General features: G+C 39.0%; 11 protein-coding genes and 2 non-coding genes across 13 annotated transcripts; 9 read left to right on the forward strand and 4 right to left on the reverse strand.

The window, feature by feature from the left end:
* Positions 1 to 55: 55 nt before the first annotated feature.
* Positions 56 to 1,561, forward strand: ALD2 (aldehyde dehydrogenase [NAD(P)+] 1; the record flags this gene model as incomplete). Its single annotated transcript, XM_022818309.1, has 1 exon — positions 56 to 1,561. One exon carries the CDS (start codon positions 56 to 58, stop codon positions 1,559 to 1,561), a length of 1,506 nt encoding a protein of 501 aa, XP_022674989.1.
* A 325-nt stretch (positions 1,562 to 1,886) lies between these two features.
* On the forward strand, positions 1,887 to 3,737 carry CEP3 (Cep3p; the record flags this gene model as incomplete). Its single annotated transcript, XM_022818310.1, has 1 exon — positions 1,887 to 3,737. One exon carries the CDS (start codon positions 1,887 to 1,889, stop codon positions 3,735 to 3,737), a length of 1,851 nt encoding a protein of 616 aa, XP_022674990.1.
* A 52-nt stretch (positions 3,738 to 3,789) lies between these two features.
* Positions 3,790 to 5,952, reverse strand: MLH1 (mismatch repair ATPase MLH1; the record flags this gene model as incomplete). The annotated part of the gene is made up of 1 exon (XM_022818311.1): positions 3,790 to 5,952. The coding sequence occupies one exon, from the start codon at positions 5,950 to 5,952 to the stop codon at positions 3,790 to 3,792; it is 2,163 nt and encodes a 720-aa protein (XP_022674991.1).
* A 264-nt stretch (positions 5,953 to 6,216) lies between these two features.
* NSE4 (Smc5-Smc6 complex subunit NSE4) lies at positions 6,217 to 7,368 on the forward strand (the record flags this gene model as incomplete). Its single annotated transcript, XM_022818312.1, has 1 exon — positions 6,217 to 7,368. One exon carries the CDS (start codon positions 6,217 to 6,219, stop codon positions 7,366 to 7,368), a length of 1,152 nt encoding a protein of 383 aa, XP_022674992.1.
* An 87-nt stretch (positions 7,369 to 7,455) lies between these two features.
* Positions 7,456 to 8,637, reverse strand: QRI7 (putative N(6)-L-threonylcarbamoyladenine synthase; the record flags this gene model as incomplete). The annotated part of the gene is made up of 1 exon (XM_022818313.1): positions 7,456 to 8,637. The coding sequence occupies one exon, from the start codon at positions 8,635 to 8,637 to the stop codon at positions 7,456 to 7,458; it is 1,182 nt and encodes a 393-aa protein (XP_022674993.1).
* A 599-nt stretch (positions 8,638 to 9,236) lies between these two features.
* On the forward strand, positions 9,237 to 10,337 carry MME1 (Mme1p; the record flags this gene model as incomplete). Its single annotated transcript, XM_022818314.1, has 1 exon — positions 9,237 to 10,337. The coding sequence occupies one exon, from the start codon at positions 9,237 to 9,239 to the stop codon at positions 10,335 to 10,337; it is 1,101 nt and encodes a 366-aa protein (XP_022674994.1).
* A 576-nt stretch (positions 10,338 to 10,913) lies between these two features.
* Positions 10,914 to 13,439, forward strand: PAH1 (phosphatidate phosphatase PAH1; the record flags this gene model as incomplete). Its single annotated transcript, XM_022818315.1, has 1 exon — positions 10,914 to 13,439. One exon carries the CDS (start codon positions 10,914 to 10,916, stop codon positions 13,437 to 13,439), a length of 2,526 nt encoding a protein of 841 aa, XP_022674995.1.
* Positions 13,440 to 15,832: 2,393 nt separating this feature from the next.
* On the forward strand, positions 15,833 to 15,914 carry KLMA_R221. The gene has a single exon. It is a non-coding gene; the product is annotated as a tRNA-Ser (tRNA).
* A 247-nt stretch (positions 15,915 to 16,161) lies between these two features.
* Positions 16,162 to 16,243, forward strand: KLMA_R222. Its single transcript has one exon. It is a non-coding gene; the product is annotated as a tRNA-Ser (tRNA).
* A 383-nt stretch (positions 16,244 to 16,626) lies between these two features.
* KLMA_20680 (uncharacterized protein) lies at positions 16,627 to 19,242 on the reverse strand (the record flags this gene model as incomplete). Its single annotated transcript, XM_022818316.1, has 1 exon — positions 16,627 to 19,242. One exon carries the CDS (start codon positions 19,240 to 19,242, stop codon positions 16,627 to 16,629), a length of 2,616 nt encoding a protein of 871 aa, XP_022674996.1.
* A 933-nt stretch (positions 19,243 to 20,175) lies between these two features.
* On the forward strand, positions 20,176 to 22,062 carry AVT1 (Avt1p; the record flags this gene model as incomplete). The annotated part of the gene is made up of 1 exon (XM_022818317.1): positions 20,176 to 22,062. One exon carries the CDS (start codon positions 20,176 to 20,178, stop codon positions 22,060 to 22,062), a length of 1,887 nt encoding a protein of 628 aa, XP_022674997.1.
* A 421-nt stretch (positions 22,063 to 22,483) lies between these two features.
* On the forward strand, positions 22,484 to 24,328 carry MPP10 (rRNA-processing protein MPP10; the record flags this gene model as incomplete). Its single annotated transcript, XM_022818319.1, has 1 exon — positions 22,484 to 24,328. One exon carries the CDS (start codon positions 22,484 to 22,486, stop codon positions 24,326 to 24,328), a length of 1,845 nt encoding a protein of 614 aa, XP_022674998.1.
* Positions 24,329 to 24,442: 114 nt separating this feature from the next.
* On the reverse strand, positions 24,443 to 26,422 carry NOC3 (Noc3p; the record flags this gene model as incomplete). Its single annotated transcript, XM_022818320.1, has 1 exon — positions 24,443 to 26,422. The coding sequence occupies one exon, from the start codon at positions 26,420 to 26,422 to the stop codon at positions 24,443 to 24,445; it is 1,980 nt and encodes a 659-aa protein (XP_022674999.1).
* Positions 26,423 to 26,745: the final 323 nt, after the last annotated feature.

Here is a 26,745-nt window from a genome sequence, read left to right on the forward strand (position 1 = left end):
CATTATAAGCTGTACGGTGGGTCAGGGTCCATCAGCCGTATACAGAAGTAGAAATATGAGTTTGTTTCAAAGCATCAAAATTCCCCAGGTGGGAATTGAGTACCAGCAGCCTCTTGGTTTGTTCATAAATAACGAGTTTGTCAAGTCCAGCGATGGAAAGGTAATCGAAACAGTGAACCCAGCTACAGAAGAACCAATTACTTCTTTCTATGCTGCATCTCAGGAAGATGTGGATTCAGCGGTTAATGCTGCCAGAAATGCCTTCGATAACGTGTGGAGCAAGACTTCTCCAGAAGAGAGAGGAGCACTATTGTTGAAGTTGTTCGATTTGATCGAAAGAGATAAACATCTTTTGGCAGCCATTGAGACATTAGACTCCGGTAAGCCCTACCATTCGAATTCCTTAGGAGATTTGGAACAGATCTTGCAACTAACCCGGTTCTTTGCCGGAGCAGCTGACAAGTTCAACGCAGGAAGCTACCTTCCTGTCAACCACGATAAGTACGCATATACCATGAAGGTGCCATTTGGCGTGGTCGCACAGATAGTGCCATGGAACTACCCATTGGCAATGGCCAGTTGGAAAATCCAATCCTGTTTGGCCGCTGGGAACACCATTGTGATCAAGCCCGCTGAAAACACATCTCTCTCGCTCTTGTACTTCGCTCAGTTGGTCAAAGAAGCAGGGTTTCCACCAGGTGTGTTAAATATCTTGCCCGGTTATGGTGCCATCGCAGGTTCTGCTCTAGCAAGCCATATGGGTGTCGATAAAATTGCGTTTACCGGCTCCACAGCTGTGGGCCAAAAAGTTATGGCTCTTGCTGCGCAATCAAATTTGAAAGACGTCACTTTGGAATGCGGTGGTAAATCTCCTTGCGTCATTTTTGCCGATGCAAATATAGACGAAGCCATACAGTGGGTTGCAGGAGGTATTCTTTATAACTCAGGCCAGAACTGTACAGCGAACTCCAGAATATACGTCCAAAAAGAAGTCTATAATGAGTTCTTGGAAAAGTTCAGCAAACATGTTGCAGAAACTTGGAAATTCGGCTCTAAATCAGATCCATTTGACGAGGACTGTACCATTGGACCAGTGATCTCAAAGGTTCAGTACGACCGTATTCAATCCTACATAAACCATGGTAAGGAAAAAGAAGGATTAACCATCAAACAATTCGCAGATTATCCTTCTAAGGGATATTTCATCCCACCCACTTTCTTCACTGAGGTTCCAATAACATCAAAACTATCTCAAGAAGAAATATTTGGTCCTGTCGGTGTCATCGCACCCTTCTCTGACTATGATGAGGCAATCAAACTTGCAAATGACTCTTCATATGGATTAGCCTCTTGCGTATTCTCTGAAAACGCCAGAACCACTGCTCAATTCGCTCGTGACATTAAATCAGGAACAGTCTGGATAAATTCATCTAACGATGAAGAAATATCTGTTCCATTCGGTGGGTTCAAAATGTCGGGAATCGGTCGTGAGTTGGGACCAAGTGGTGTAGAAGAGTACTTGCAAACAAAAGCAGTTCATGTTAATATATCTAAACTGTAAGTAAACCCAAGAACATTCATGAACAAGTTGGAATGAATTTTTTCAGCGAGATATATATATATATATGTTTGTGTAGCTATAATATTGATTCCAGGTTTTCTGCACTGAACTTCTTTTCCAAAAGCCCTTTAATTTCCGTACACAGTACCTTCTCTTCATGCACTCGTTTGCCCTTTGTTTATAAAATGTTAAAGGAACGCCAAAAGTCAGAGCTAACAAATTTCACGTTCTTCATAGAAATCAAAGTTCAAACAAAATGTCAAAATAAAAGAAGAAGCGGACGGTGATATGTCGGCCTAGTGATAGCACATTTCCCAGAATCACTATGAAGTCTGTAAGTGCAGCACATCCATGTACTGTGTGCCAGAAGAGAAAGGTTAAATGTGACAGGAATCAACCAGTTTGTCACAACTGTGCTGCAAGAAATGAGATAGACGAATGTATCTACGAAAATAAACGGTCGAATAAGCGAGTAAGAGTCGGATCTGAACCTAGCAAATACGATACTGAATTATATTCACTGTGGAATGAATATGAGAATTTATGGCTTCGTGATGTAATGGGCCAAAAACAAAACGTGACTGACAATGGGATGGCACCCGGATTGGATAATCTACATAAAATCAATTATATGGACTTTTATGACGTCCTGATATCTAAAGATTTGTCTTTCGAGATACTCAATTACTCACTAGAAAGATTGGGATGGTTATACTTTGGTCTTTTCAGCGACGTTGGGGAAATTCTCGTTGAAATGGAGAAATTTTGGTCCTATTATGAAAGCTCACGCTTTGACCCAACCGAAGGTGATAAATCAGTTGACAGTATAGAGCTCTTTCAGAGCATTGATCAACTTTTATGGGATCTAATATTGCGATCAATTCTTACCACTACCGTCTTTTTCATGCCTGTGCATGAACTTCAGCGATTATTAAACGTTGAAAAGTTTAGAGAATATATACCTGATCTTGCAGAAAAAAGCGAATGGGATGAGAATACTCGTTTTCAGACATTCTCTGTGCTTTTAAGGTTAACTTTGCAGAAGCTATTGAGAGTTATTTTCACTATTAACAATGACCTCAGGATCGTTCAGATTTTTTTGATCTTAAGCAACACCTCATTTCATCAAATATACCCAACTTTGGGAACTAACCTGCTTGTGCATTCCATTCACTTAACAAACTCGTTGGGTGTAAAGGACTTTAAATTGAAAATAAATGATACAGCAACCTCCAGGCTACGAAAGCTGACTTTCCAAAATATATGGTTCCGTTTGTCAACTATCGATTATTTGACATCCACGCCTTATAATCCAATAAATTTACATTCTCAAAATAAGTCCATTATTAAGCAAAATTATTTGGTCACACGTCTTGACACTGATATGGTTGATGTTTATGATATTGAAAATACGCTGGAGTCTTTAAGATGGGAAATTCTAAGTTTGGATCGTGATTTAGAAGAAACTAATTCACCTTCGTTGAAGACTTTAGCTTCGATAAAAGATTTACTAATCCTTTTGGATAAAAGAATTCAAAATATTAGTAACGAATCATCTATAAATAAGAAATTTGAGATATTCATCTTAAAATTACAATCAAGTTTTGTTCTTTGGAAAACTCTAAGAGCAGAATTTACTCAACATGGAGTTGCTAGTGGTTTTCAAAAGCTGTGCTTTCAGTCTCAAGTAATAATCGGTCTATTTCTAACCAATATTCAAGATAATGTGCCTGAATTCAATTCTTATTTCTTATGTTTTTATGTTCTTTCTAGAATCTCGGCATTCCATTCTTTTTATGAAATATTCTTCGTTTCTGAAGAGAATGAACAATTGAGTACTGATTGCATTGAAATATTTGCAATGATGTCGCATAATTATCAGCCATTGAATATCGGAATTTTGTCAGACCTATCACGATTTGGTAAGCTTAAAACTTTAAAACAATCGGTTAAAGTTATAGATGGAAACAATAAACTTAATCATCCTGTGCATTATATCTTAAGGGAAGACATTCAATTATTCCGTCGCATGCTTGGATATAAAAAAAATATCACATCGTCATTTGATTCTTCGATAGATGATAACCTAGAGAACAGCAACATGAGTAAAGAATTCTTAGAAATAGTCAATGGTTTTAGAAGTTCACATCCTCTTTTTGTCGAAACATGGAACTAATTTGTTGTTCAAATTTGCAAAGAACGGCCTATTGACTTATTTATGGCATCATTTAACATCTCTCAAAGACTTTATATAGACCCGGTAAATTTGCGACCTCTACTACATCCTTCAATAATCTTCTTGGAGCTAGAAGCCTCCTTTTAATAACCGGGAATATTACATGGTCCATGATATCGGTTAGTTCATGCATATCTGCCGCATATCTAGATTTTAGATATTCCGAATCATTTTCTTCAACTCTCTCTATAATTGGAGGGATGTAAAATAATGCTAATTGTTTTAGAACCTCATCTAAGCATTCCTGCTCGTTTTCCCAATTCACCTGAGTGCCCAATCGATAAAGGAAAAATGGTAGTTTCGATAGCGGCGGGTTGTAATCTTTTAGTAAAAGAGGAATGCTTTTAATTCTCGATAGTTTCCAGTCTTCATCATTAACGATGATTTCTATAGAGAAGTATTCATTCAACATTTCCTTCATGTTGCTGAGTTTTTTTACAATCTCTTCAATTTTCTCAATTCGTAGAGTATCTATATTCTTCAGAATATTCATCAAATTGAAACCTTCTTCTGTTGAGTCTTCGTCAAAGAGAATGATCTTTCCAAAGTTTGAAAAGTCTGTTAAACCAATCTGGTAGAATAATTCATTGCATATACTTCCATAATCAACCAAAAATAATTTCAAGTCGCATTGAATAGATGCGAGTCGTCTAGTTTCGTCAACTATTCCAACATAAGTCAAATTCGCAAAGATGTTTGTAAGTTCAGAATGACATTGCTGATCTACTAATTCCTTAAGGTTTTTAATACTGGTCAAGTTGACCGTTACTCTTTGTTTAGGTGACACATAGTATGTATTGCTTCTTGATGTAGTGTATTTTGTTAGAGTAGCTTCATTTTCGTTATTATCTTCATCTTCAACATTTTGTAGTGTTGTATCGTCATCGTCATTATTTCTTGTTGAGAAATGGAGTTTAGTTCCAGTTCTGCTTCGGTTCGGTTCGGAGTTTGATGATCTTAAAAATTTTGTGATTTTAGCCTGCGTGGAATCAATTCTGACTAGTTTATTCTCCTGCCTTTTGACTTTTTGACTTAACGGCGTAGAGATTTGATTCATGGGACCTAATTCGGTAGTATGCATTTGGTATGAATTCGACGGTGAAAGAGTTGCAGTTTTGAAAGAGCGTGAAGTATCAATGCTTGATAACAGTTTTTGTAGTTGAAGAGATATGCAGTCTATGACATCTTCTTCGTGGAGGAACCGCACTTCTCTCTTGGTTGGGTGGATATTAACATCGAGATTTTGTGACTTTATCTCTAATGCCAAGTAAATGAATGGCTTATTACCTTTCGGTAGAAATCCGGAATATATTTGGTATAAAGAACGCCTTAGAGGGTCACACGAAACCAATCTTCCGTTAATGAAGAACACTGGTTGTATAGGTTTTTTATTGGTTAGATCAAGGTTGCTTACCAATCCATTGGCCCTGATGAGGCCATTTTCTCTATCCTTTTCAGTGATTTCGATGTCGAAATCCATTAATTTCGTGGAAACATTTGCTCCAAATACAATACGGACTCTGTCAACTGACGACACTTCATTCTTTACCGTTAGAGCGACTTTAGAATCCCCAAATTTTTTACATGTAAACCCAATACCAACATTATTAATTGCGTATCTTCCTATCATATCCAAAATCTTATTGAATTCCTCAGTAGCTGACCGAAATGATTTCAGTCTTGAAGGGATATTATAAAACAAGTCTTCGACGGTGATAATCGTACCGGTTTTTCCTGCAACAGGTTTAGGTTCTCCCAGCATTTTTCCCTCAGAATAAGATACCCTCATTGCACATACATCTCTCTCGGTCTTTGTTGTAACCGTCACCCTTGCTATATGCGATATAGACGCCAATGCTTCACCACGAAAACCAAATGTTTCAATTTTGCTTAAGTCCTCAAAAGTCTCTAGCTTAGATGTTGTAAACCGCTCACAAAGAATAGGTAAGTCCTCTTTATCAATACCTGAGCCATTATCCGTAATTTGTAGTAGTTTTAGCCCACCCTCTTTCACTAATATGTCTATTTTGGTAGCCTTTGCATCAATAGAATTTTCCATCATCTCCTTTAAGGCATTTACTGGGGCTATGACGATCTCCCCAGCGGCAATTTTATTGATTACCAACTCATCTAAAGGCTTGATACGACCTACCATATTTACCTTGTTGATTTCACGGCTGGCTTTCTCTGTATATACCGTTTCTCTTTAGTAGCTCATCGCGCGTTAAAGGGCGTGTTAGCTTTATAATCTTTCCTTTTATAAAATTGTGTATAAATTTGAAAACAATCATTATAATATACTGCACCTCAACATAAAAGGACATACGCTAATGAGTAATACCCCAATCAATGACCGAGCTGAGGCATAGAGATACATAGAAAGTGGGATATACTGTAATAATACTAATCGCTTCTAGGCATGGGGCAGAGTAGAGGCACTAAGAGGCGGCGTACAGCACTTTATGTACCCAAGGTTGATAAAGAAGAAGAACGGAAAGAGTTCAATATCATACAGAAATACAGGGATCTTGAGAATGAGGTTCAGTTAGATCGGATAAACATCACTAGAAATGGAGATGTGCGTATTATGTCGAAACGTTTGGAAGAAATAGAACGTCTATTCGGGGATTTACAGTCATTGAACATAAACAAGAACGCGGTATTGGCGCAAGATTCGAAAGCTATGAAGACACTCTCGGATTTGTTGAGTCTTTCTATGAATAGTGTCAAGTTTGACGAATCATCACGATTATTAAAGCTTAACGATATATTGAATGGAACTAAGAAGTTCATGCTGAAGGATTATTTCCAGGCGTCTGGTGTATCGGAACCGGAAGTTCAAATGCTTGATCAGGATGACAGTGATGATGAGACTAATATAAGCAGATCAGATTCGAAAGGAATGTCACAAAACTCTGTGTCTGATGCTGCTGAGCTAAAAACACGCCAAGAACAGTCTCATTATTTAAGTCAATTCGAATCATTTAGCGATTTCAACCAATTCAACTGGTTTAAATTGGGTGCACTCTATTCACTACAGAGTAAAGTTCCATTCACTTCAGATCACATGTTGGGTCCATTGTATGTTGAACAAAAGGTACGAAGACCGAGAGAACTGCGAAACAAAGATCCTATTGAAGCAGCATCCACGGCTGAGAGAGTAACGAAGGAAAGGCTAAATGAAAGTCAAGAAGAAAGTACACCCACCAATGTTAAAAAGTGTTACAAAGTATTACAAAAGAAAAACGGTGAAAGGCAAATTAACCTGTTTCGGTTCATCATTGATCCTACCTCGTTTGCAAAATCGGTGGAAAATCTTTTTTACACAAGCTTTCTAATCAAAGAGGGCAGATTAGTACTTGAAGATGATTCAGAAGGATTCCCAGCTGTGCGTATAAAGGAAAGCTTACCTGATGACCAGAAACAAAGGGAATTGGAGAAACAACGGAGAAAAGAGTCAATTCAAAATCACATCATATTCCAGATGGATGTTCCTACATGGCGAAAGCTCATAGAGAAATTTGATATAAAGGAAGCCTTCTTGAATACTGATGGCTCTTTCAGAAACTAGTTGCACTATTGACTTCAAGCGTTTTCATAATTATTTACAAGGGACGTGTATAATAAAGACCACTATTTACAAAGCAGATTGCAGGCTCTATAATTTTTTTTTTGTATCATACAACCATCCGGGCATTTGCAAGATCTCATTCAATGGCCATTTTCTAACTGGAGCCACAGATAAGCTTGTAGTAAGTCCAAGTGATTCGTGAAGCTCTATTGCAGCCCATCCAATCATCACTGCATTATCCGTACAGTGCTCCAATTTAGGATAATTAATGGACTGAAATTTATGGGCTAATTCTGTTTCCAGCCGCTCGCGAAGTCTCATATTAGCACCAACACCACCAGAACAAACAAAATGTTTAACATTAGAGAGTTTCTTTGCGTTTAGTTTAAGTGTTAAATTCACTTTGGTTATCAAATGGTCAAAAGTACTTTCTTGGACTTGGTATGCCATCCATCTTCTTTCACTCACGGAATAATCTTCTATAGGTTTCGTTAAATGCTGTCTGACAGCAGTTAGGAAAGGTGAGAAAGAGAATGCTTGTACATTCATTCTTCCATTTTGATTTCTTAGAGGTTTTGGGAGCTTCATGGGTTTTGAATCGCTCGTCGATGCTCTTAAAAAGTCGCGGTCTTCTTCCTTGATAAATGATTCCATTTCCTTTGCGATCATGTTCCCCCGGATACCCAATTCCCGGGCAGTCTTATCTAAAGAATCGCCCACAGCAATATCGATAGTATCGCACAAAATCTCGTGTTTATCCACAGCAGAAGAAAGAACTAGCATTGTATGCCCACCACTTACCAAAAGTGTAATAAATGGGTACTCCGGTTGCTGCCCATTAGTATCAAGTCTCGGTACCAACAAATGGCCTAGCATGTGATGAACACCAACAAACGGTACGTCCCATGATAGAGACATCGCTTTGGCGAAGTCTAAGCCCACACATAAAGATCCTGCCATCCCAGGGCCCCAAGTAGCACACACTAGATCGATTTTCCCTTTAGAAGCACTCTCTGTCAAGGCTTTCTGTACTACACCCGCAATACTCCGCTGGTGATGTTCATGGGCCCTTGTAGGAATCACTCCGCCATAATCTACACTATTCAAAGTACTTTTCCCCTCCCAAAGCACTTCTGCTGGTACACTTTTTTCTTTCCGATCTATGATTGCACAGCAAGTATCATCGCATGATGTTTCGATCGCTAAAACCCGATACAGACGTCGGAAACTCACAACATTCACATGTGATTTCAACCTAAATCCTAGCATTCCATATATGACATTCAACAGATCGTTTTAAGTTGTTATCCTATGTTACCGCTCAGATTCATTGCTGTATCTTTTGTATCTTCAGCTCGGAAAATGATCTGATGCCTTTTAAGTCCATCTTTTTCTGACATCCATGCACCATCAACACTTTTTCAGAATTTTTCATCATCAAATGAGAAAGTTATAATCCTTTAAAGCTTTTGGCGAGTGCATAAAGAAAATCTGGGGACAAAACGCGGCATTGAAAAGTGCTACTGTACAGGCTGGCTGGGTCGTTATTAGAAAGGGTGAGTTATCATTACGTATTCTTCATTAGTGGGCGTATTGTTTCCTTTCTCTCTCGGTACATCTTAGAGAGACACTGATATTAATACACTAATTTTTTTTTTCGATATTCGTTTTCTTTCATCAGTGTTTATTCATCGCTGCACCCGAAAGAGCGAACAAAACAGATTAGGTTTGGTGTATCGAACTTTGTTACACTGTTGTTCGAATTCGCGTTGTCATTGAATTGGGAGACACATTGTGAATGTGTGTGGTTGAACTAGGATATACTTATTTATTCTACTCAAACTGTGCGTGTTAACATATCAACTCCGATGTTGTCTCTATCCTCTTCCATTCCTGTAGTAGGGACTCACGAGCACCCTAGTGAGGGGATATTTAAGTCCCAGCTTCCTTCGAAGCGTCACGGCTCATCTCTGCCTCCGCCAGCGGGCGAGGAAGATGGAAAATCCGATGAAACTGTATACTCGCCGATCCTTCATTGTATGTTAGCCGGAGGTATTGGAGGGGCCATAGGAGACTCTGCAATGCACTCATTGGACACCGTTAAGACCAGGCAGCAGGGTGCGCCAACTGTTCAGAAATACAAAAACATGATTGGTGCTTATAGAACTATCTTTGTTGAGGAAGGGTTGCCCAAGGGTTTATATGGAGGATACTCTGGTGCAATGCTCGGATCTTTCCCCAGCGCAGCTATCTTCTTCGCGACGTATGAGTTTACCAAGAGGAAAATGATCGGGGAATGGGAGATTAACGAGACGTTTTCGCACTTGACTGCTGGGTTCCTTGGTGATTTCGTTAGCAGTTTCGTTTACGTTCCGAGCGAAGTGTTAAAGACTCGTTTGCAGTTACAAGGCCGCTTCAACAACCCGCACTTCCACAGTGGCTACAATTATAAGAACCTCTCAGATGCAATTAAAACTATCATAAGGCAAGAAGGTTGGGCTACTCTTTTTTTTGGATACAAGGCAACTTTGAGCCGTGATCTACCGTTTTCGGGCCTTCAATTTGCATTCTACGAGAAGTTCAGACAAATTGCATATTCTGTTGAGCAAAAAACACTCGACCAGGATCTTTCGCTCACTAATGAAATTTTTACCGGTGCCGCAGCGGGCGGTTTGGCTGGTATAATAACCACCCCTCTGGATGTTGTGAAAACTAGAATTCAAACCCAATTACCAGATATCCCAGAGAACGCTTCACAAAAGCAACTGAAAAGACAAAAGACGCTAACAAACTCCATATCTAGAGGGCTTGTCACTGTCTTCAAAACTGAAGGTGTCGCAGGTCTTTTCAGCGGAGTCGGTCCGCGGTTCATATGGACAAGTGTACAGAGCAGTATCATGCTTCTACTGTATCAGATTGCATTGAAAACACTAGACAGTAAAATGTCCACCGATGACTGTCTGGAGTAATTCTTGTCAAATATTCCATTTTAAACACACTATATTAGATTAACCTACGCAACACTTTGCTTTTGCAATTAATGATCTCAATTAAGATCCAACTATCACTGTAAATACTACTTATTCATCTTCTTCTTCTTCTTCATCTTCTTCTACTCGCACTTTAAGATTTTGTTCTTGTACATACCATGACATGACATAAAAGGAACTACCACACTTACCTTCGATATAAGATATAAGAAAACAATACAATACACTATGTCATATAAAATGTAGCCCTATGGGTCCACTGGACATAATCGTTTTCTCTGCATTTTAAATCGTTGGATTGTCGAGATTTTTAGCGAGAAGTAGAAATTCTTGTTTTGTATATATAATAAAAAGCATAAACGATTTGTATCTGCGTATAAGAATTAATAGTTTTGCACATGCCACAATTGCACAAAAACCAGAACAAAAGATATAGGGATCTGACAGCAACATTACCCTTTAATAGTTATAGAGGTGCAGTCGTGATATTTTAAAGCTGTTCTTTACTGCAATCTGCAAGTTTCTGCTTTTGAAGCAATTATAAGGAAAGAGCAGATGCAGTACGTGGGGAGAGCCTTTGATTCGGTTTCGAAGACGTGGTCTTCAATCAATCCTGCAACATTATCAGGAGCTATCGATGTTATTGTGGTTGAGCACCCAGATGGAGAATTGGCGTGTTCTCCATTTCACGTTAGATTTGGGAAGTTCCAGATACTAAAACCCTCTCAAAAGAAGGTTGAAGTGATTGTAAATGGCCATCTAACTGATATTCCGATGAAGTTGGGGGATTCTGGAGAAGCATACTTTGTTTTCGAGACTTTGGCAGAATTAGATGATATTCCTGAAGAATTAATTTCTTCACCTGTAGCGAGCGCTGCTAGTAGTCCGGAGACTAAGCCCCATACCAAAGATTCCTTAGAAGAACCGGATTTCTTGGATATCAATGAAGCTAAGATAGAAAGGCCAGCAACTCCGACCCGAATTCAAAGAATTACCAAGAGGTTGACTCAAAGAGAGATTCCATCGACAGTGGACAATAACGGCGATCTATTATTGGATATAGAAGGTTATAAGACTAGTAAGAACAAAGTAAATGATACGAATGAGCTGTTAAAACAACTTTTGCATGATGAATTGGGGGAGGACATTGATTTATCGGAGTACGTAAGAGAGGATGAGAAGGGAAACATTAGAATAGTGAATCCAGAAGATAGTCATTGGGCCAATTCACCACCTAACTCGCCTCCAATGACATCTTCGGACTCTTTGTATTCTGAACAGCAGTCTATAGTAGGAGATTCCTCTTCACACGAAAGTACCCCTTCCGTCAGCACAGACACAACAAAAAGCGCAACATCAACTAGAGAAGACAATTCTGCGCGCTACATTAAGACCATCAGACTAACGTCAAAACAGCTAAAATGTTTGGACTTATCAGAGGGAGAAAATGACCTAGTTTTTTCCGTAGATAAAGGTCGCGCCCTAGTTTCTGCCAAACTCTTTTATTGGAAGTGGGATGACCCTATCGTGATTTCAGACATAGACGGAACTATAACCAAATCCGATGCATTGGGTCATGTCATGACCATGATTGGAAAGGACTGGACACACCCTGGCGTTGCTAAACTCTTCACGGAAATTAGAGGAAATGGTTATAACATAATGTATTTAACTGCAAGAACAGCAGGTCAGTCGGACTCTACAAGATCTTATTTGAGGAGTATAGTGCAGGATGGTTGTACATTACCTATTGGGCCTGTTATCTTATCTCCGGATAGAACTATTGCAGCTCTAAGAAGAGAGGTCATTCTAAAGAAACCTGAGGTCTTTAAGATTGCGTGTCTAAAAGATATGAAAGCATTGTACTTCCCCGATTCCAACGATCATGGTGATGATTCTGATGAAATTCCTACTCCCTTTATCGCAGGATTTGGAAATCGTATTACTGATGCATTGTCATATAGGGCTGTTGGGATCCCTAGTTCCCGAATTTTTACCATTAATCCAGACGGTGAAGTTCATATGGAATTATTGGAATTGGCGGGTTATAAGAGTTCGTACATCCATATTAATGAACTAGTCGACCATTTCTTTCCGCCGGTTAAAAAACATCCAATGTTGGTTGTTGATGATGCTAGAAGCATGTCAACAACTCCTGGATCCCCATATGGTACTCACGGTGTGATGACAGATGAAAAATCATTTTATCGTGCAAATGATGACAAGTATTCAGATGTTAATTTCTGGAGAGAACCCATTCCAGATCTAGATGATCTTTCGGACCTCGATGAAGAAGAAACTGAGAAGCAAGAAACTGAGAAGCAAAAGCCTACTCCATGGAAAGCACCAATCAATGAAACTATAAGAAAAGCCAATAAAAGTGTCGCATTAAGTTCTATATCAAACAACAAGAAGACAATAAAGCAAGTTGAGAATTATAATAAGAGTAACGAGGATGATGATGATGATAAGAATGATAATGTAAAGAATAAAAATGAACACATAAATAATCACGAAATTTCCGCTACCGAGTCGACATCACGTAGAACAAGTGATGTTAACAATATTGGTCAAAGAATGTACCTGGATCTGGGTTCGCCACTATCATCACCAATAATCAGAAACCAGGATTCGGATCTGGATCTGAACTTGTCCAAAATTCAAGATGATACCCCAGCGGCCGAATATAATGAATCGAGTCCTACACCAAAAAACAAAGCAAAGTCAATGCATCGTCATTCCTCTAGTGAAAAGAGCATTTTGACGCTTGATCATTTTTCCAAGCATACACCATCTACGTTGGAAATGCAGCCAGTGAATGTCTACAATGATGGCGCTGGTCCCGTTATGGATAGATTACAGCTAGATACTATACGCAAAGCTGGATCTCGACGTTCATCGGAGGTAGTCGATCCTCTAATGGCTCAAGAAGAGCAACCATTACACGCAGGTTCAATCGCAGATTCAGACACACCACGTGCATTTTCAGACAATGACTCCTCCCAAACGGAGATCGAGTCAGAAAATAATTCAGATGATGAATATGAAGATGAGTTCGATGAAGATGAGGACGAATTCTAATAATATGTATATATATATATGTCAATTATTGTTACGTCAATGATCCGAGACCAGAAAGGGTAATACTTCTAAGGCTGGTTAGTTTCTTCGATACCTAAAAAAAAAAAAAGAGAAAAACAAGCTCGGAAATAATGCCCAAAAATCATGAAAAGAATATATACACATAGTAATAAACATAACATATACATCTATAATTAATATACATGATAAAAAACAATAAAGTTTAAGAAGAAGAATACAGGAGATGAACTAGCTGTACTTGAGCCATAAACCAAAAAATTGCTCTCGTGTTCTTGGGATCTTGCTCCTTTGTACTACGTTTACGGTAATATGAAACAGGAACTACTTAGATCATGCTTCTTGCCTCCGGCAATTATCTTTTGCACGCTGCATGCATCCTTTTCGTACTTCTTTTTTGAAGATCCAGGCTCTACTTGTTTCTATCTTGTTTCTATAATGTTTCTGTTTCCATTTTGTTTCCACAGCTCAGGATGTGATCACCATTCCATCAGAATCGCATCATCCTAAATCAAAAAAATCACCCTATATTATTATCTCATTTTTCAAATGGCAAGCACCGTTCCGGTCAAAAGTGTAACCAACGCACATAAATGACACTGATAGTTGGAAATATAGAAAATGCCAAGCTTTGTAAAACATGCATGGTGCAGATGTACTATTCCGGATATATATGTTTACTGAGTACTCTGCGTTTCTTGTGATCATTTATGCTACTGTACTCTTGAAACATTGGAGCGGTCTGTAGCTATATTTTCCTTCCCAATAATTTTCCAGGGAAGACAGACACGTGAATATCTCTATACATAATAAGTCTCCTATAGATGAAAGAATATACAAGGGTTTAGATAGGTAAACAAGATTTTATCACAACTTTTATTGCTAAGAAACAACTATTAACAGAATGATTAATCGGCATTCAGTAATTGCAGGAGGGTTCATGTAGTAACTTCAACCTTGTTTAGCAGTGTCTAATATAATATAACAAACTTTTCCAGTTACGGAAATGGGAGATGGTGCACGGGAAACTTTTTCTGTTGAAGCGGACATAAAATATTGTCTGATGACATCACCATCAGATATGAATTTTTATATAAGGAGGCACTGGATCTGTGAAATGGAATACGAAACACAGTCATGCGAGATTTCTAGGTGCATCAACATACACTGCCAGACATAAAGCATAAGCCGACCATGTATTTTTTCAATTTTTTATTTATTATAGTTCTATCTAGCGTCGCTCACGCTAAAGTCACGAGTTTGCCCCAGCATAGTAATGAAAAGTTCACATACTACCAGGTGAGCGCTGATAATAATACCGGGACATGTATTGAGCAGTACGCAGGGGGGCCGTTGCCTTTCACTTTCGGCTTCGAGACAGGGTCAGCCAGACACTGTTTGTTCGAGCAACACCAGAGATCAGTAGACGCATTAAGTAACATTCAGACAGCTGCTTTCATCGTGGTCAACGGCTATCATGGGCTAAAACACGCGCTAAACAGCGTGGAAGTTTCGAGCCTGGAGACTGAGGCTGAAGCTATATTGGCTGAATACGCATCCGATGGTGTACTAGATGGAATCAGTGGATGTGAACAGTATATTAATAATGCCGCCAGGTTAGTCATTAATACGTACCCATCATCTTGTTCTGGCAATAATTTAGCATCCGTCACCGACTGCTTGGACATAGGCGTGCCAAGTTTTATTCAGTATGGGTCCGATTTGAGCTATGGTTCATGATGTCATCTTAAATCAGCGAGCCAGAGCCCAGGTGTCAGCCCTAATAGTATTAACATCGTCAAGATCTACTTAGTTGACGACTGTTCGTGCTATCAACACCCATGCAACATGGGCGTGTCTGGCTGGGACAAGAAGCAAAGTGGGCATATGCCAATAATTTGCATGTCGTCACTAGACCAGAGTGTACTTATAACACTAGTTGTTAAGTCTTGATAGAACAGAGGCTATACATTCAATGGAATCATTACAGCCAGCTAGTATTTTAAGCTAATCAGACGGCCTATACGATTCAGTCATCAATATACATTTGTTGTTGCTTGGTAAACTCCCAGTCACGTATCTTATAATCAAGATCTCTGCTATCTGATGAATCCATCGTGTTTATCAGATATATATCTAGTAGTGTATGTTGATATACCTGGGGATCTTGCATGACTATGTTGAGGTGGTCATTGCACAGATATGTTGCCTCCTTATATAATAATCCAGATTGGATGATGATGTTTTACCTTGAAAACCCCCTATCTTACATTCGGATACTTAGCCGCCTAATACATTGGGAGTTACTCGATCTTAAATTATGCTCTGTCTCCACAGTTCTCTTCCTTTCGTTAACTTCAAATTCCCATCAATTAGGCAACATGGCCGAGCGGTTAAGGCGAAAGATTAGAAATCTTTTGGGCTCTGCCCGCGCAGGTTCGAGTCCTGCTGTTGTCGTTATTTTTTTAACTTTTTTATTTTTCATTATATCAGAAAGCCAATATTCACCGAAGTATATTATTACTTCCCTTATCGTATAACCTTTTTAGGTTTTTATCGCAAACTTCCTGCCTACAGTAAGGAAATAAATACTATGTGAACAGCAAAAATTTCTAAACAAAGGCTATAAAACTAATCGTTATTTAGGCCCATGATGACCTTTGTAGGTATTATCACTTCTTAAATTAAGAAAACACACGAATTAGGCAACATGGCCGAGCGGTTAAGGCGAAAGATTAGAAATCTTTTGGGCTCTGCCCGCGCAGGTTCGAGTCCTGCTGTTGTCGTTATTTTTTTTGGTTTTTTTTTTTAATGGTGTATTAGCGTATAATAATAAAATTTACACTTTTTCAGTTGTAAATGAAAATTCAATTTTAATTTTTAGTTTTAGTAGTATAAAATCAACAGTACCTGTTAACCTTTAACCATAAATTGTCAATCGTTGCATCATCAATGCAAAATAACCATAACATATAAGAAATCGTCTCTGTTTATAATCTGTATACTGTATACCTTGTATGTTTTGTGTGTGTATTTTGTTACTTAAATCACAGAGCGGAGTAAGTAGAATAACTAATGATAATGACGGATATTCGAACATATCAGTCTGTTTCAAAGAATCCCCTATAAAGTGTTAACCAGCAACAAATTAGACTGGGATCAGTACTTTTCATGAAGCCCGAGAAGTTCTAGAATGATTGTCTGTGGAATTCTGACCCATTTTCATTGGAGGAGTTTTTGCATTAATAGAATAAGAGCTTTCGAACCTATGTAGCCCGTGATGTGCCTGGTTTCTGTCTGCATTTACAGTAGAGTGATAACTAGAGCTCTGATTTAAACCAGCTGAGCGTTCTGAATTAACTAGCGACTGTTGTTCATCTGGCTCATTTTCTAAGTTGGGATGAGAATTGTAACTTTTTAAAGGCTTCCTTTGAGTACATGTGACAATCACACAAAGAAGTAACGAAAACAAGAACATAATACCTAGTACCGTACCTAGTGCAAAGGAGAGAGCTGGTAATGTGATATGATATCTCTCTTTATTCAACCACTGTACAGAAATAGGCCTGTCAATCATAAAGATACAAGACTCTGGGTTATGCGTAGTACACCCTTTTTTCAAAATTCTGACTTCTTTATCGACACCATCCACAACACTTAGTAAAAGCACATTGTCCGATGCCTCTCTACATTGCAAGGATTCTCCAGCAATAGTATCAACATTATCCTCACACTCCAATAAGATTCTTGTTTGGTTTTCAGGAAGAATGTGAAGTTTTAAGAATTTCTCCAATTTAGTATAGTTCAGGTCAATACCTTCCATCAACAAAGACCTTGGAGTTGGGATTAGCAAAGAGTATGGAGCAGAGCCTGATAGAATTGAATTGAATTCTGGATATTTTTCGAGGAATATCAAGAAATCGTGAGTACCTATCGTTTCTATTAGCTGTCTTAAGTTAATATCCAAAGCTTTAGGGAAATATATTTCATTCAATGGATGAACGACACCTTGATTAAAGATCATATCATAACTACGTCTAAGTGCAATATCATGATCAACCGTGGATAGAGACACTGTTAGATATTCATCTTGATATTCTGTCTCCCTTGTTTTTATGTTAACCTTTTTCCCAAATAGGTTTGTTGAGTCCAATGTGAAATTAGTCTCATCTGAATATACCAAGCCATTGATAACATAGTTTTTCATTAATATGTTCAAAGCAGAAACATTCGTTTGAAGATAGTCGGTAATAAGTTGGATATTAGCCCATGAATCAAAGCAAGGCAAAAAAAGAGTGTATCCCTCGTTGTTTGGTTTTAGATCTAAGAGGTTTAACTGTTGCATGAATTTCAAAGTAGTAGAACAGTGAAAGAAAGGATTGATCGAGGGAACAAGGTCCCCTGGAAGAAGAAGAGCATCACTAATGATGTAAATCAGGGTATTATCCACATTTATAGGATGTGAATTCAAGATACTGTATTTTTCGTTCAAGTAAAAGTTGTCGTTAGAGTTCGAAATTTTCATTCTTTGGCACATACCGCCTAGTCTTTTATTAGAGGAACAGAACATGGATTCATACAACCGGGATGAGAGAGTTGAAGAACTGAATTCTTCGTTTAAGTCAATTTTCTTTTCAATGAAATGATACAATAACTGACTCTTGGAGAAACCTGAAGTTCCAGAATTGTCAAAGGATTCATCCTCCGTAACAAAGATGGTCTGTTCAATGGAAGGGTCAGTGACTAGGTCTTGGAAGCCTCTGATGTACAAATCTTGGACAAACGACGATGCATTTAGACCCAACATGTATTTTTCCACGTTGAAAGATATGCCTGAGTCAAGAAGCGGTAATTTGTATACGTAATGCACGATCCCAGAATCAAATACCATGTTGCTCACCAGAGCAGCGGAGCCATTGATAACCAGATCGTGCCCCCTATTGATCGAGTGCAAGTCCATTGCATCACCGTTATTATTAAACACGATGTGACTATCACCCTTGTGGATAACACCTCCAACCATTTTATTAACGGTGAGCTTTCTCAAGAGGACTTCCACATCCTCTTTTCTATCGTCGACATCGAATTCTGCAGAACCAAGGTCAAACAAATAGCTCAACTCGATCTCATTGAAGAACTGAGACAATGCGTTGTCTGTAGGCAGTAGCAAAGTGGATCCATTCAAAAGATGGCTGAACCTGGTGTTGTTTTCCAAAGTTTTCTCGATCAAATGCTTCATGAAGAACATGGATTCTTTATTTGGAACTGTGCGCCTCGACACCAATTCGCTCAACGTTGGAGGGTTCGCCATAAACGAGTCAATGCCATGGACAGTTGCATTTTGAGAGTTGGGCTTCAAATTAGGATCCACCACATGTATAACGTCGTTGAGGGCACAGTTGCCATCGTTCCCCTTATGCAATACAACTGGATACGCCTGCGTTTGAAGTATATAAGTGCCCGGGTCCATTACTTGCACGTCAAGCACGTCATCCGCCAGTATGTAGTTCTCCAACGCAAACGAATCAACGGCATCCGAGAAGTTTCCAGTGATGAATGCCGAATTAACTGGTGCAAATAGTGTATAGTTGTCCATCTCATTCAACGTTGGAATGTGTCCTGTTCGCTGCACTAGCCTGAGAAACGTGGAGAATTCAGGGTTCTGCGAAAGTATATCAACCACAGTCGTAAATGGGAACTCGTCATCCGCTCCCAGGGCAAGCATTAGCCTACCAAACATGTACGGTAGAATCAGTACCATTCCTATTATCTGGTGTCCCACCATTGCAATACTTTTTACACGAAACACTCTTCTACCTAGCCCTATCCCTATTTCTATGCTTATAATTATGCCTCTGGATACTCTTCCGTCTTTACCAATACCTCGACAAGATATCAACGTCTGCTGCTTTTCTGTGTCCCTGTCCTTGTTCTTCTACAAACTGACAAGCTAGGCCTAAAGCGATGGTGAACTTTGTAGGATTCCGAATGCCAAACAAAAAGTTTCAATTTCCCAGCTTTTCATACATAAAACAAAATAATACACATATATGCCCAAGAGAGGGTGCAATTCCGCAACATCTAGTTGCAATACAAGCTAGTACGCCCTCCCAGGTTCTCGAGATCGGGACTCTCTCCTATCTTACCTCTTTTTTCTTCTTTTCGTTCTATACACTTGCACGCTAAACTTTTGCTCTTCTATACATGTAGTTTTACCGATATTAATGGTTCGAGAGTAAATCAGAAATGACCAAACATAGTTTCAGAACAGAACACTGCCGGTCTTACGTCTCACTATATATGCTTCTGTTTACACGCGTGCACACATCTTACTACCGCCAGTGCTACCACTACCACTACTATTGTACACCGGTATCCAGTGGATATGGCGTGCCGCACCGTAATCGGCACGGCTTTTCTTCTCTCCCCTGATATCAAGATATCGAATTATGAATTGGGCCTTTCACGATTTCTTTGTTATCGATTTTTTCTATGCGAAATTTCTTAGCGTACATCAATTGCGAGTATATATATATATATAAGGAAAGGTGATTAGCATAGGAACACAGGAAAGGATTTCTATATATAGAGGTAAGTTATTGATTAATTGGGATGCAAGCAAGGGCTAGTTGGATTTTGAACTGATTGACGGTGGACTCAGTACTTTAAACTACAGGAGTAGAGGAATAATAGAATTGGAAGTAAGAAAGCAGGAAAAATGGCAGAGCCGGATCCAGAACGTGAACCATTGAAGACGCTTTCCAGTTCTTCACCGGGCCAGGTGCACTACGTGTCGATTCCCATCAACAAGAACCGTCAACTGGCGGGCAGCAATGATTTCCAAAACTTTGGAGTGGGGTCCTCGGATACACCAACGCAGTACCATGGACAGGGCATCAGAAGAAGGACCTCGATTTTGGATCAGCCGATTGGTTCTTTCAAAGGTGTGAACTCGCTAAATCGGTTCGCCACATCGTTCCAAAGAGCTAATTCGTTTAGAGCCATTGACATCCGCCCTGATAGGGAACGGTCGTTCATTGATCCTGATGGAGAAGAGTCTTACGACCCGAATACATTAGGGCCCTCTTACAATGGTCGAAAGCTTTCCTTTGCGATTACTGGGCCGGGACAAGTGTCTATCAGGCCTTCCATTGCGGATTTGTATGGAGCAGTGTCGAGGAAAAATAGCGTGATACAAAGTTCAGGAGGATTTACGCCCTCAGGCGTCCTCGAGAACCCAATTGACGATTCTGACGGACTGCAAAGCGTGTTGTCCAACGACTCCACAGGACCTTATCATCTACCGGACTACAGTTTCCACGATTCAGGGAACGCATTGGGCCCCGAAGAGGACTCGATTGTGTTGAAACAGGTAGAGACTCGGACCGGTAAAGTGATCACCGTTATTGCGGGTCAATCCACCGGACCACAGACAATCTTTAATTCCATCAATGTGTTGATTGGGATCGGTCTTTTGGCTCTTCCGCTAGGACTCAGGCACGCAGGGTGGGTATTGGGCTTACCACTGCTGGCCATCTTCGCATTCGCAACATTCTGCACCGCGCAACTTCTATCAAGATGTCTAGACGCAGACCCAACTATGACGACATACGGTGACTTGGCATTCGCTGCGTTTGGCCCAACCGGACGTGCCCTGATCTCATTTTTATTCACTATGGACTTACTCGGATGTGGTGTCGCTCTTATCATTCTCTTCGGGGACTCATTGAATGCTCTATTCCCTGAATATTCGGTCAACTTCTTCAAAATTGTCGCATTCTTTGTTGTCACCCCACCAGCATTTTTACCATTGAGCGTGTTGTCAAATATTTCGTTATTGGGCATTCTCTCCACCATTGGAACCGCCATAATTATCGTCTTCTGTGGTCTTGTTAAGCAAACTGCACCCGGCTCATTGTTACAGCCAGAACCAACATCGTTGTGGCCAAAATCATTCAAAGAATTTTGCCTTTCTCTAGGATTGTTGAGTGCTTGTTGGGGTGGCCACGCTATTTTCCCAAATCTTAAATGTGATATGAGGCATCCAGAGAAGTTCACAAGTTGTTTGAAAACAACTTACCGCATAACAATTTTCACAGATATCGGTATCGCTATTGTTGGATTTTTGATGTTCGGCGATCAAGTTCTTAACGAAATCACAAGAAGTGTGCTATTAACTCCAGGATATCCTCCATTTGTCTATGCACTAATTTCCGTACTTCTATCTCTAATCCCGCTGGCAAAGACACCACTAAACTCAAGACCAATCGTGTCTATCTTTGATTCGATGCTAAATGTGGAACACATTGACGAAAGTCTGCCATCATCGACAAAATTAGTTAAAAATTCTGTTAGAGCGTTTAACAGAATTGCAGTGAACGCAGTATTTGTCCTTATTGCAATCTTGTTGCCAGAATTCGATAAGATCATAGGATTTCTTGGAGCTGCATTGTGTTTCACCATCTGTTTCATTTTGCCTTGTTTGTTCTATAAAAGAATATGCCACGAAACAATCACCCCCTTGGAAACACATTTATGCAATATTTCAATTGTAATTAGTGCTGTACTATCAGTTTTCGGTGTCTATGCATCTTTAACCTCTTGATCTTCACAAATCTCTCTCTGACCCACTCCTCATTTCTTTTATGTATACGCTAAGCAAATATATATACATTTAACAGACTTTCTTAGCAATAGAATAAAAAATTCATTTATCGAAAATATTAGGGACAATATCCCATTCAAACAAGACCACACCGAACTCTACTCGCGCTCTTTTGAATGTACAGTTAGCTCTTAACTATTACGCATTTTAGTAAAACTTATTACCCGCATTGGCGTCACTAGGTTTATTCCAAGTTTTTTCTTTTTTCTTTTTTTTCATCTTGAAAATTCTGAAAACCCATCTCATCGCATCTCATCACATACTGAGCATTGGTTTGATAAATATGATTAACTGAGGCATAGGAGTGTTTTGACAATCGAACATCAAGACCATTAGCCAACCAACGCAAAACCAATCACCAATGCACGAGTTTGTTGAACTTTTGAAAACAAACCCAGTTGGATTACTTTCGCAAGAAGTTCTGGAGTCCAGAGAACCACTAAGTGTCGTGAAAGGATACTTTGACCAGGTCATTCAGCTTAATAAAAATGATACAGAATCTAAAACCACACTAGATGAGATTGTTGTCGATGGTTTAGATGCAAACCAAGTTTGGTGGCAATCTAAAATCGTGCTAGATAATACACAAGCTGGATTAATGCACAAAATCTCTTCATTATCTGTCCACGATGGTGAGAGTAACGAAGAAGATAGCGAAGAAGATAGCGAAGAAGACGATGAGCAGGAAGAGGATAATGAGGACGCAGCACCTGTCGGATCCGACGATGAGTTATCAAATGGCTTTTCTGCAGAAGAAGAAGAAGAAGAAGAAGAAGATAATGATGAAGCAGCTTCAGATGATGAAGGCAAGGTTTCTGCTACTGAGTCTTTGCAACTTAACAATGAAGAAAATGAGAATATAAATGATGATAGTGATTCAGGATTGGAGGATGAAAAATTCGAAGAGGCCCAAGAGTCTCGTGAGGCAATCGAAGACAAATTTGGTATCAATGATACATTTTTCAATTTAGATGAGTTTAACAAGCAGACTTTGGAAGAAGAAAATAACACAAACCAAGGTAATAGTGATGAAGAAATTGATTACTTTGGTGATATACCATCTGAAGAAGAAGAAGAGGCTATTTATTATGATGACTTTTTTGATAAACCGAAAGAAAAACAAGAAATAGGAAAGGTGTCAAAGAAGTCTTCCGAGAACTCTCGCTCACAGAAGGGGAAGGAACAAGAGGAAAATGAATCATTCGACGAGAGTGAGTATGAAGACGCTATGGAAGAGGCTAAACTAGATCTATTTGCTGACGAAGACGATTACAACGGGTCAGATGCCGAAGATAATGCCCAACCGCTATCCACGTTCGAACGCCAACAACTGGAGATTCAAAGACAAATACAAAAACTTGAAGAAGAAGCGGTTGCTGAAAAAAAATGGGCTCTCAAGGGTGAAGTGAAAGCTCGTGATCGTCCAGAGGATGCTCTTCTTACTGAAGATTTGGAATTCGAACGTACTGCCAAACCGGTTCCATTGATAACAAGTGAAGTAACAGAGTCTTTAGAAAATATGATTCGTCGGAGAATTAAAGAAGAAGACTTCAATGATTTGCAGCGCAGAGTCATTACTGACGTTTCTGGTTTCAAGAGTAAACCAAAGTTCGAGTTGAGTGATGTTAAATCATCTAAATCTTTGGCTGAAATATACGAGGATGATTTCAAGGGAGTAACGGAAGACGTAGAGATTTCTGAAGAACTACAGAAGAGCCATGATGAAATTTCAGAACTTTATAAGGATCTAACTTACAAATTAGACGCATTATCTTCTGCTCACTTCATTCCTAAACCAATTAAGAAAGATCTTGAAGTCAGAGTACAAACTGCTGCTATCTCTATGGAAGATGCACAACCACTAACAATGTCTAATGCTTCAACGTTGGCTCCTCAAGAAATATATAAGGTAGGAAAATCCGAAAATGCCAACGAAATAACTTTGAAGAACGGTGTAGTGATGTCCAGAGATGAATTAACCCGTGAAGATAAGAATAGGCTACGTAGAGCTGTTAAGAGAAAGAGATCTAAGTTATCTTCTAAAATGGCAGAGCAACCTAAGAAGAAGAATAAGAAGGATGAAGTTCTTGAAACTTTAAGCAAATCTAAGAACATTACAGTCATCGACAAAAAAGGTGCTAAAACTGACATCAAAGGTAACGTTAAGAAGGACAACTCATCTAATAGCATCAATTTCAAACTATAGTATTCTCTCTTTATAATATATATACGAATATGTATAGTTAAAGTAATAGTAAAAATCCAGCATTATGAAACAATATATTATATTAATGACGCTCTATATAGGTTTAATATCATGCTATCTTTTTTCTTGTGACTTGTGCAACAATGCCTTGACACCCTTTACTACAGATGGGCAGTAATGCTTTACAAGGAGGCTGTTTTCCCAGATCATAGCCGCCTCTGCGTTACTTCTTGTTGGACTATCTGTTTCAATATGAAATTCACCATTTCCTATTCTATCATCCGTAGAATATAAACCTAGTACTTCTGGATATTTGGTAGTTAGCTTTTCCAAGAACTTTAGAAGAGCAATCGACGTCTTTTCTGGAGTATGTTCCAAGGCCATATATATTCTTTTTGTAAAAGCAGCAGCTCTTTGTTTTGTACCAGATTTTGATCTGAAGAAAACATGATCTAATGCTTTTAAAAGAAGTTCAGCTTTTGTGGAGACATTGACAGATGGTTTAACTAATTCATTGTTGAGAGGATCTGCTAATCTCAAAGTTTTATGAGAAAACTCAATATCTGCGTCAAATGAGAGGTACGGAAGAACAGCGTATAAGGCATCCACAAATGCCGATAGATCCATAGACAATTTCATATGGGTATGACTGGAAACAAGAGAAAATGCGGTAACAATACACAATAACACCTTACGAACCTCAGCAGAAGAAAGGTTGTCAAGTTCGGCGTTAGCTATTAATTCTTTCATAACAACCAAGAAATCACCTAGTAAATCGAAATTTGCCATATGACCAAATTTAGCTAAACCTTCTAACACAGCACCAACTAAACTTGTGATATCAGATTTTAGGATGTTTAGGTATAATGCAAGAGTTAGCTTTAGGATTTCAGCTTGATTCTTCTCCCTTTCTTCCGCAGAAACTGCTTGTTCCGCTGCTCTCATCTCTTCTTCAATTTGTTTCCTCTCTTTTCTTGCTTTCCTTTCCTTCTTTGATAGATGAACTCTGTCCTTCTTTCTTAATTTCATTTTAACTTCTTCTTCACGTTTGGTATTTGGATCGTAATCATGTAGAATATCTAATGATAGGAGTACATTAATGACAGACTCATCGACATTATAGTTTCTTGTCTTCAAAACCTTAGACAATATCCTTACCACATCGACCGAAACGTTACCTTCTTCATCTTCGTTTAAAATCTCTTCCAATACCTTAACAGCTTTATGAAAAAAAGGATCAGCAGAAGGGTTTGGTTTACAGATTCTTCTAATTATTATAGTGAGCAATTCCCCTCTGAAGTTGAAATGCATAGAGCTAGATGTCAATTCAATAGCTGCATTAGTCGCTAGGTTACCCAAATTCACATTGATAGGAGTATCGTTATTAGGTGTACGAGATAATCTAGTCAATAGATCAATATATGCTTTGTAGTTCACGACAAGATTTTGTTCAAAATTTCTCAACCTTGCAACCTCTTTCGATACCTTTTCCTTCTTTTCAAGTTCGGTCAACGGTCTAATTCTATAACCTGGGATAATACTTTTGAAAAGCGGAACCAATGCTAACATGGAGAATTTTGCGGTATTTGGATTCTTTGAACCTGCCATCTTACGTAGACGGGTTAAAGCTGCTGTATTTTCTTCCGCTTCTTCCATAATCTTCTCTACAAGCTCTGCTATAGTTTCCTTCAATTCTATGATAGTTTCTTCTGTATCTGGGGTATCATCATCGTTATCTTCCTCCTCATCTTCAGTTGTCAATGTACCACGAGTCTTCGCTTCATCATCCTCGGATTCAGATTCTTCCTCATTCGTAGGTTTGGTCTGCACTTTGATCATCTTCCTCTCAACTTTACCATCTCTCTTGATCGGTAGACCTTCGACGGTGTTTTCAGTATCCTGACCCTTCATGGTTCTAGGTTTTAATTCATAGTCTTGCTCCTCATCATCCCATGATGTCTTAGAAGGCATAGCATTCTCTAAACCATCCGTATCTTCCACCTGGAACACACCGGTTTCAAGAAGGGCATCAGCTTCTTTTCTCCGCTTTGCTAGCCTTTCTTGGATTTCCTTTTGAGATCTTTTTCTACCCATAGCTAATATATATGTACAGTTTAATTCTTTTGCTGACCAGTGCTTCAAAGATTCTAAAGGTGGCTATTACTCCTCTTACAAGCACCTCAGCTCATCTCAGCTCATCTCATCGCATACTAATTAATTATGCGATGAGCATGCCAAAAATTTTTCAGAATGCTAACATGTTGATTTCTTTTTCCTCCATTATAAAAATGTATATTGAACAAATTTAAGGTGAAACGGTTGAGATCTCAACTTTTAACGCGTAAGTGAAGGAGACATCAGGATTTTCGTAACACTGACAGAAGGGGGAAATATCAACTGGATAATTATTACCATTT

This window comes from Kluyveromyces marxianus, chromosome 2 (genome assembly GCF_001417885.1).
Source record: "Kluyveromyces marxianus DMKU3-1042 DNA, complete genome, chromosome 2".
Lineage (NCBI taxonomy): Eukaryota > Fungi > Ascomycota > Saccharomycetes > Saccharomycetales > Saccharomycetaceae > Kluyveromyces > Kluyveromyces marxianus.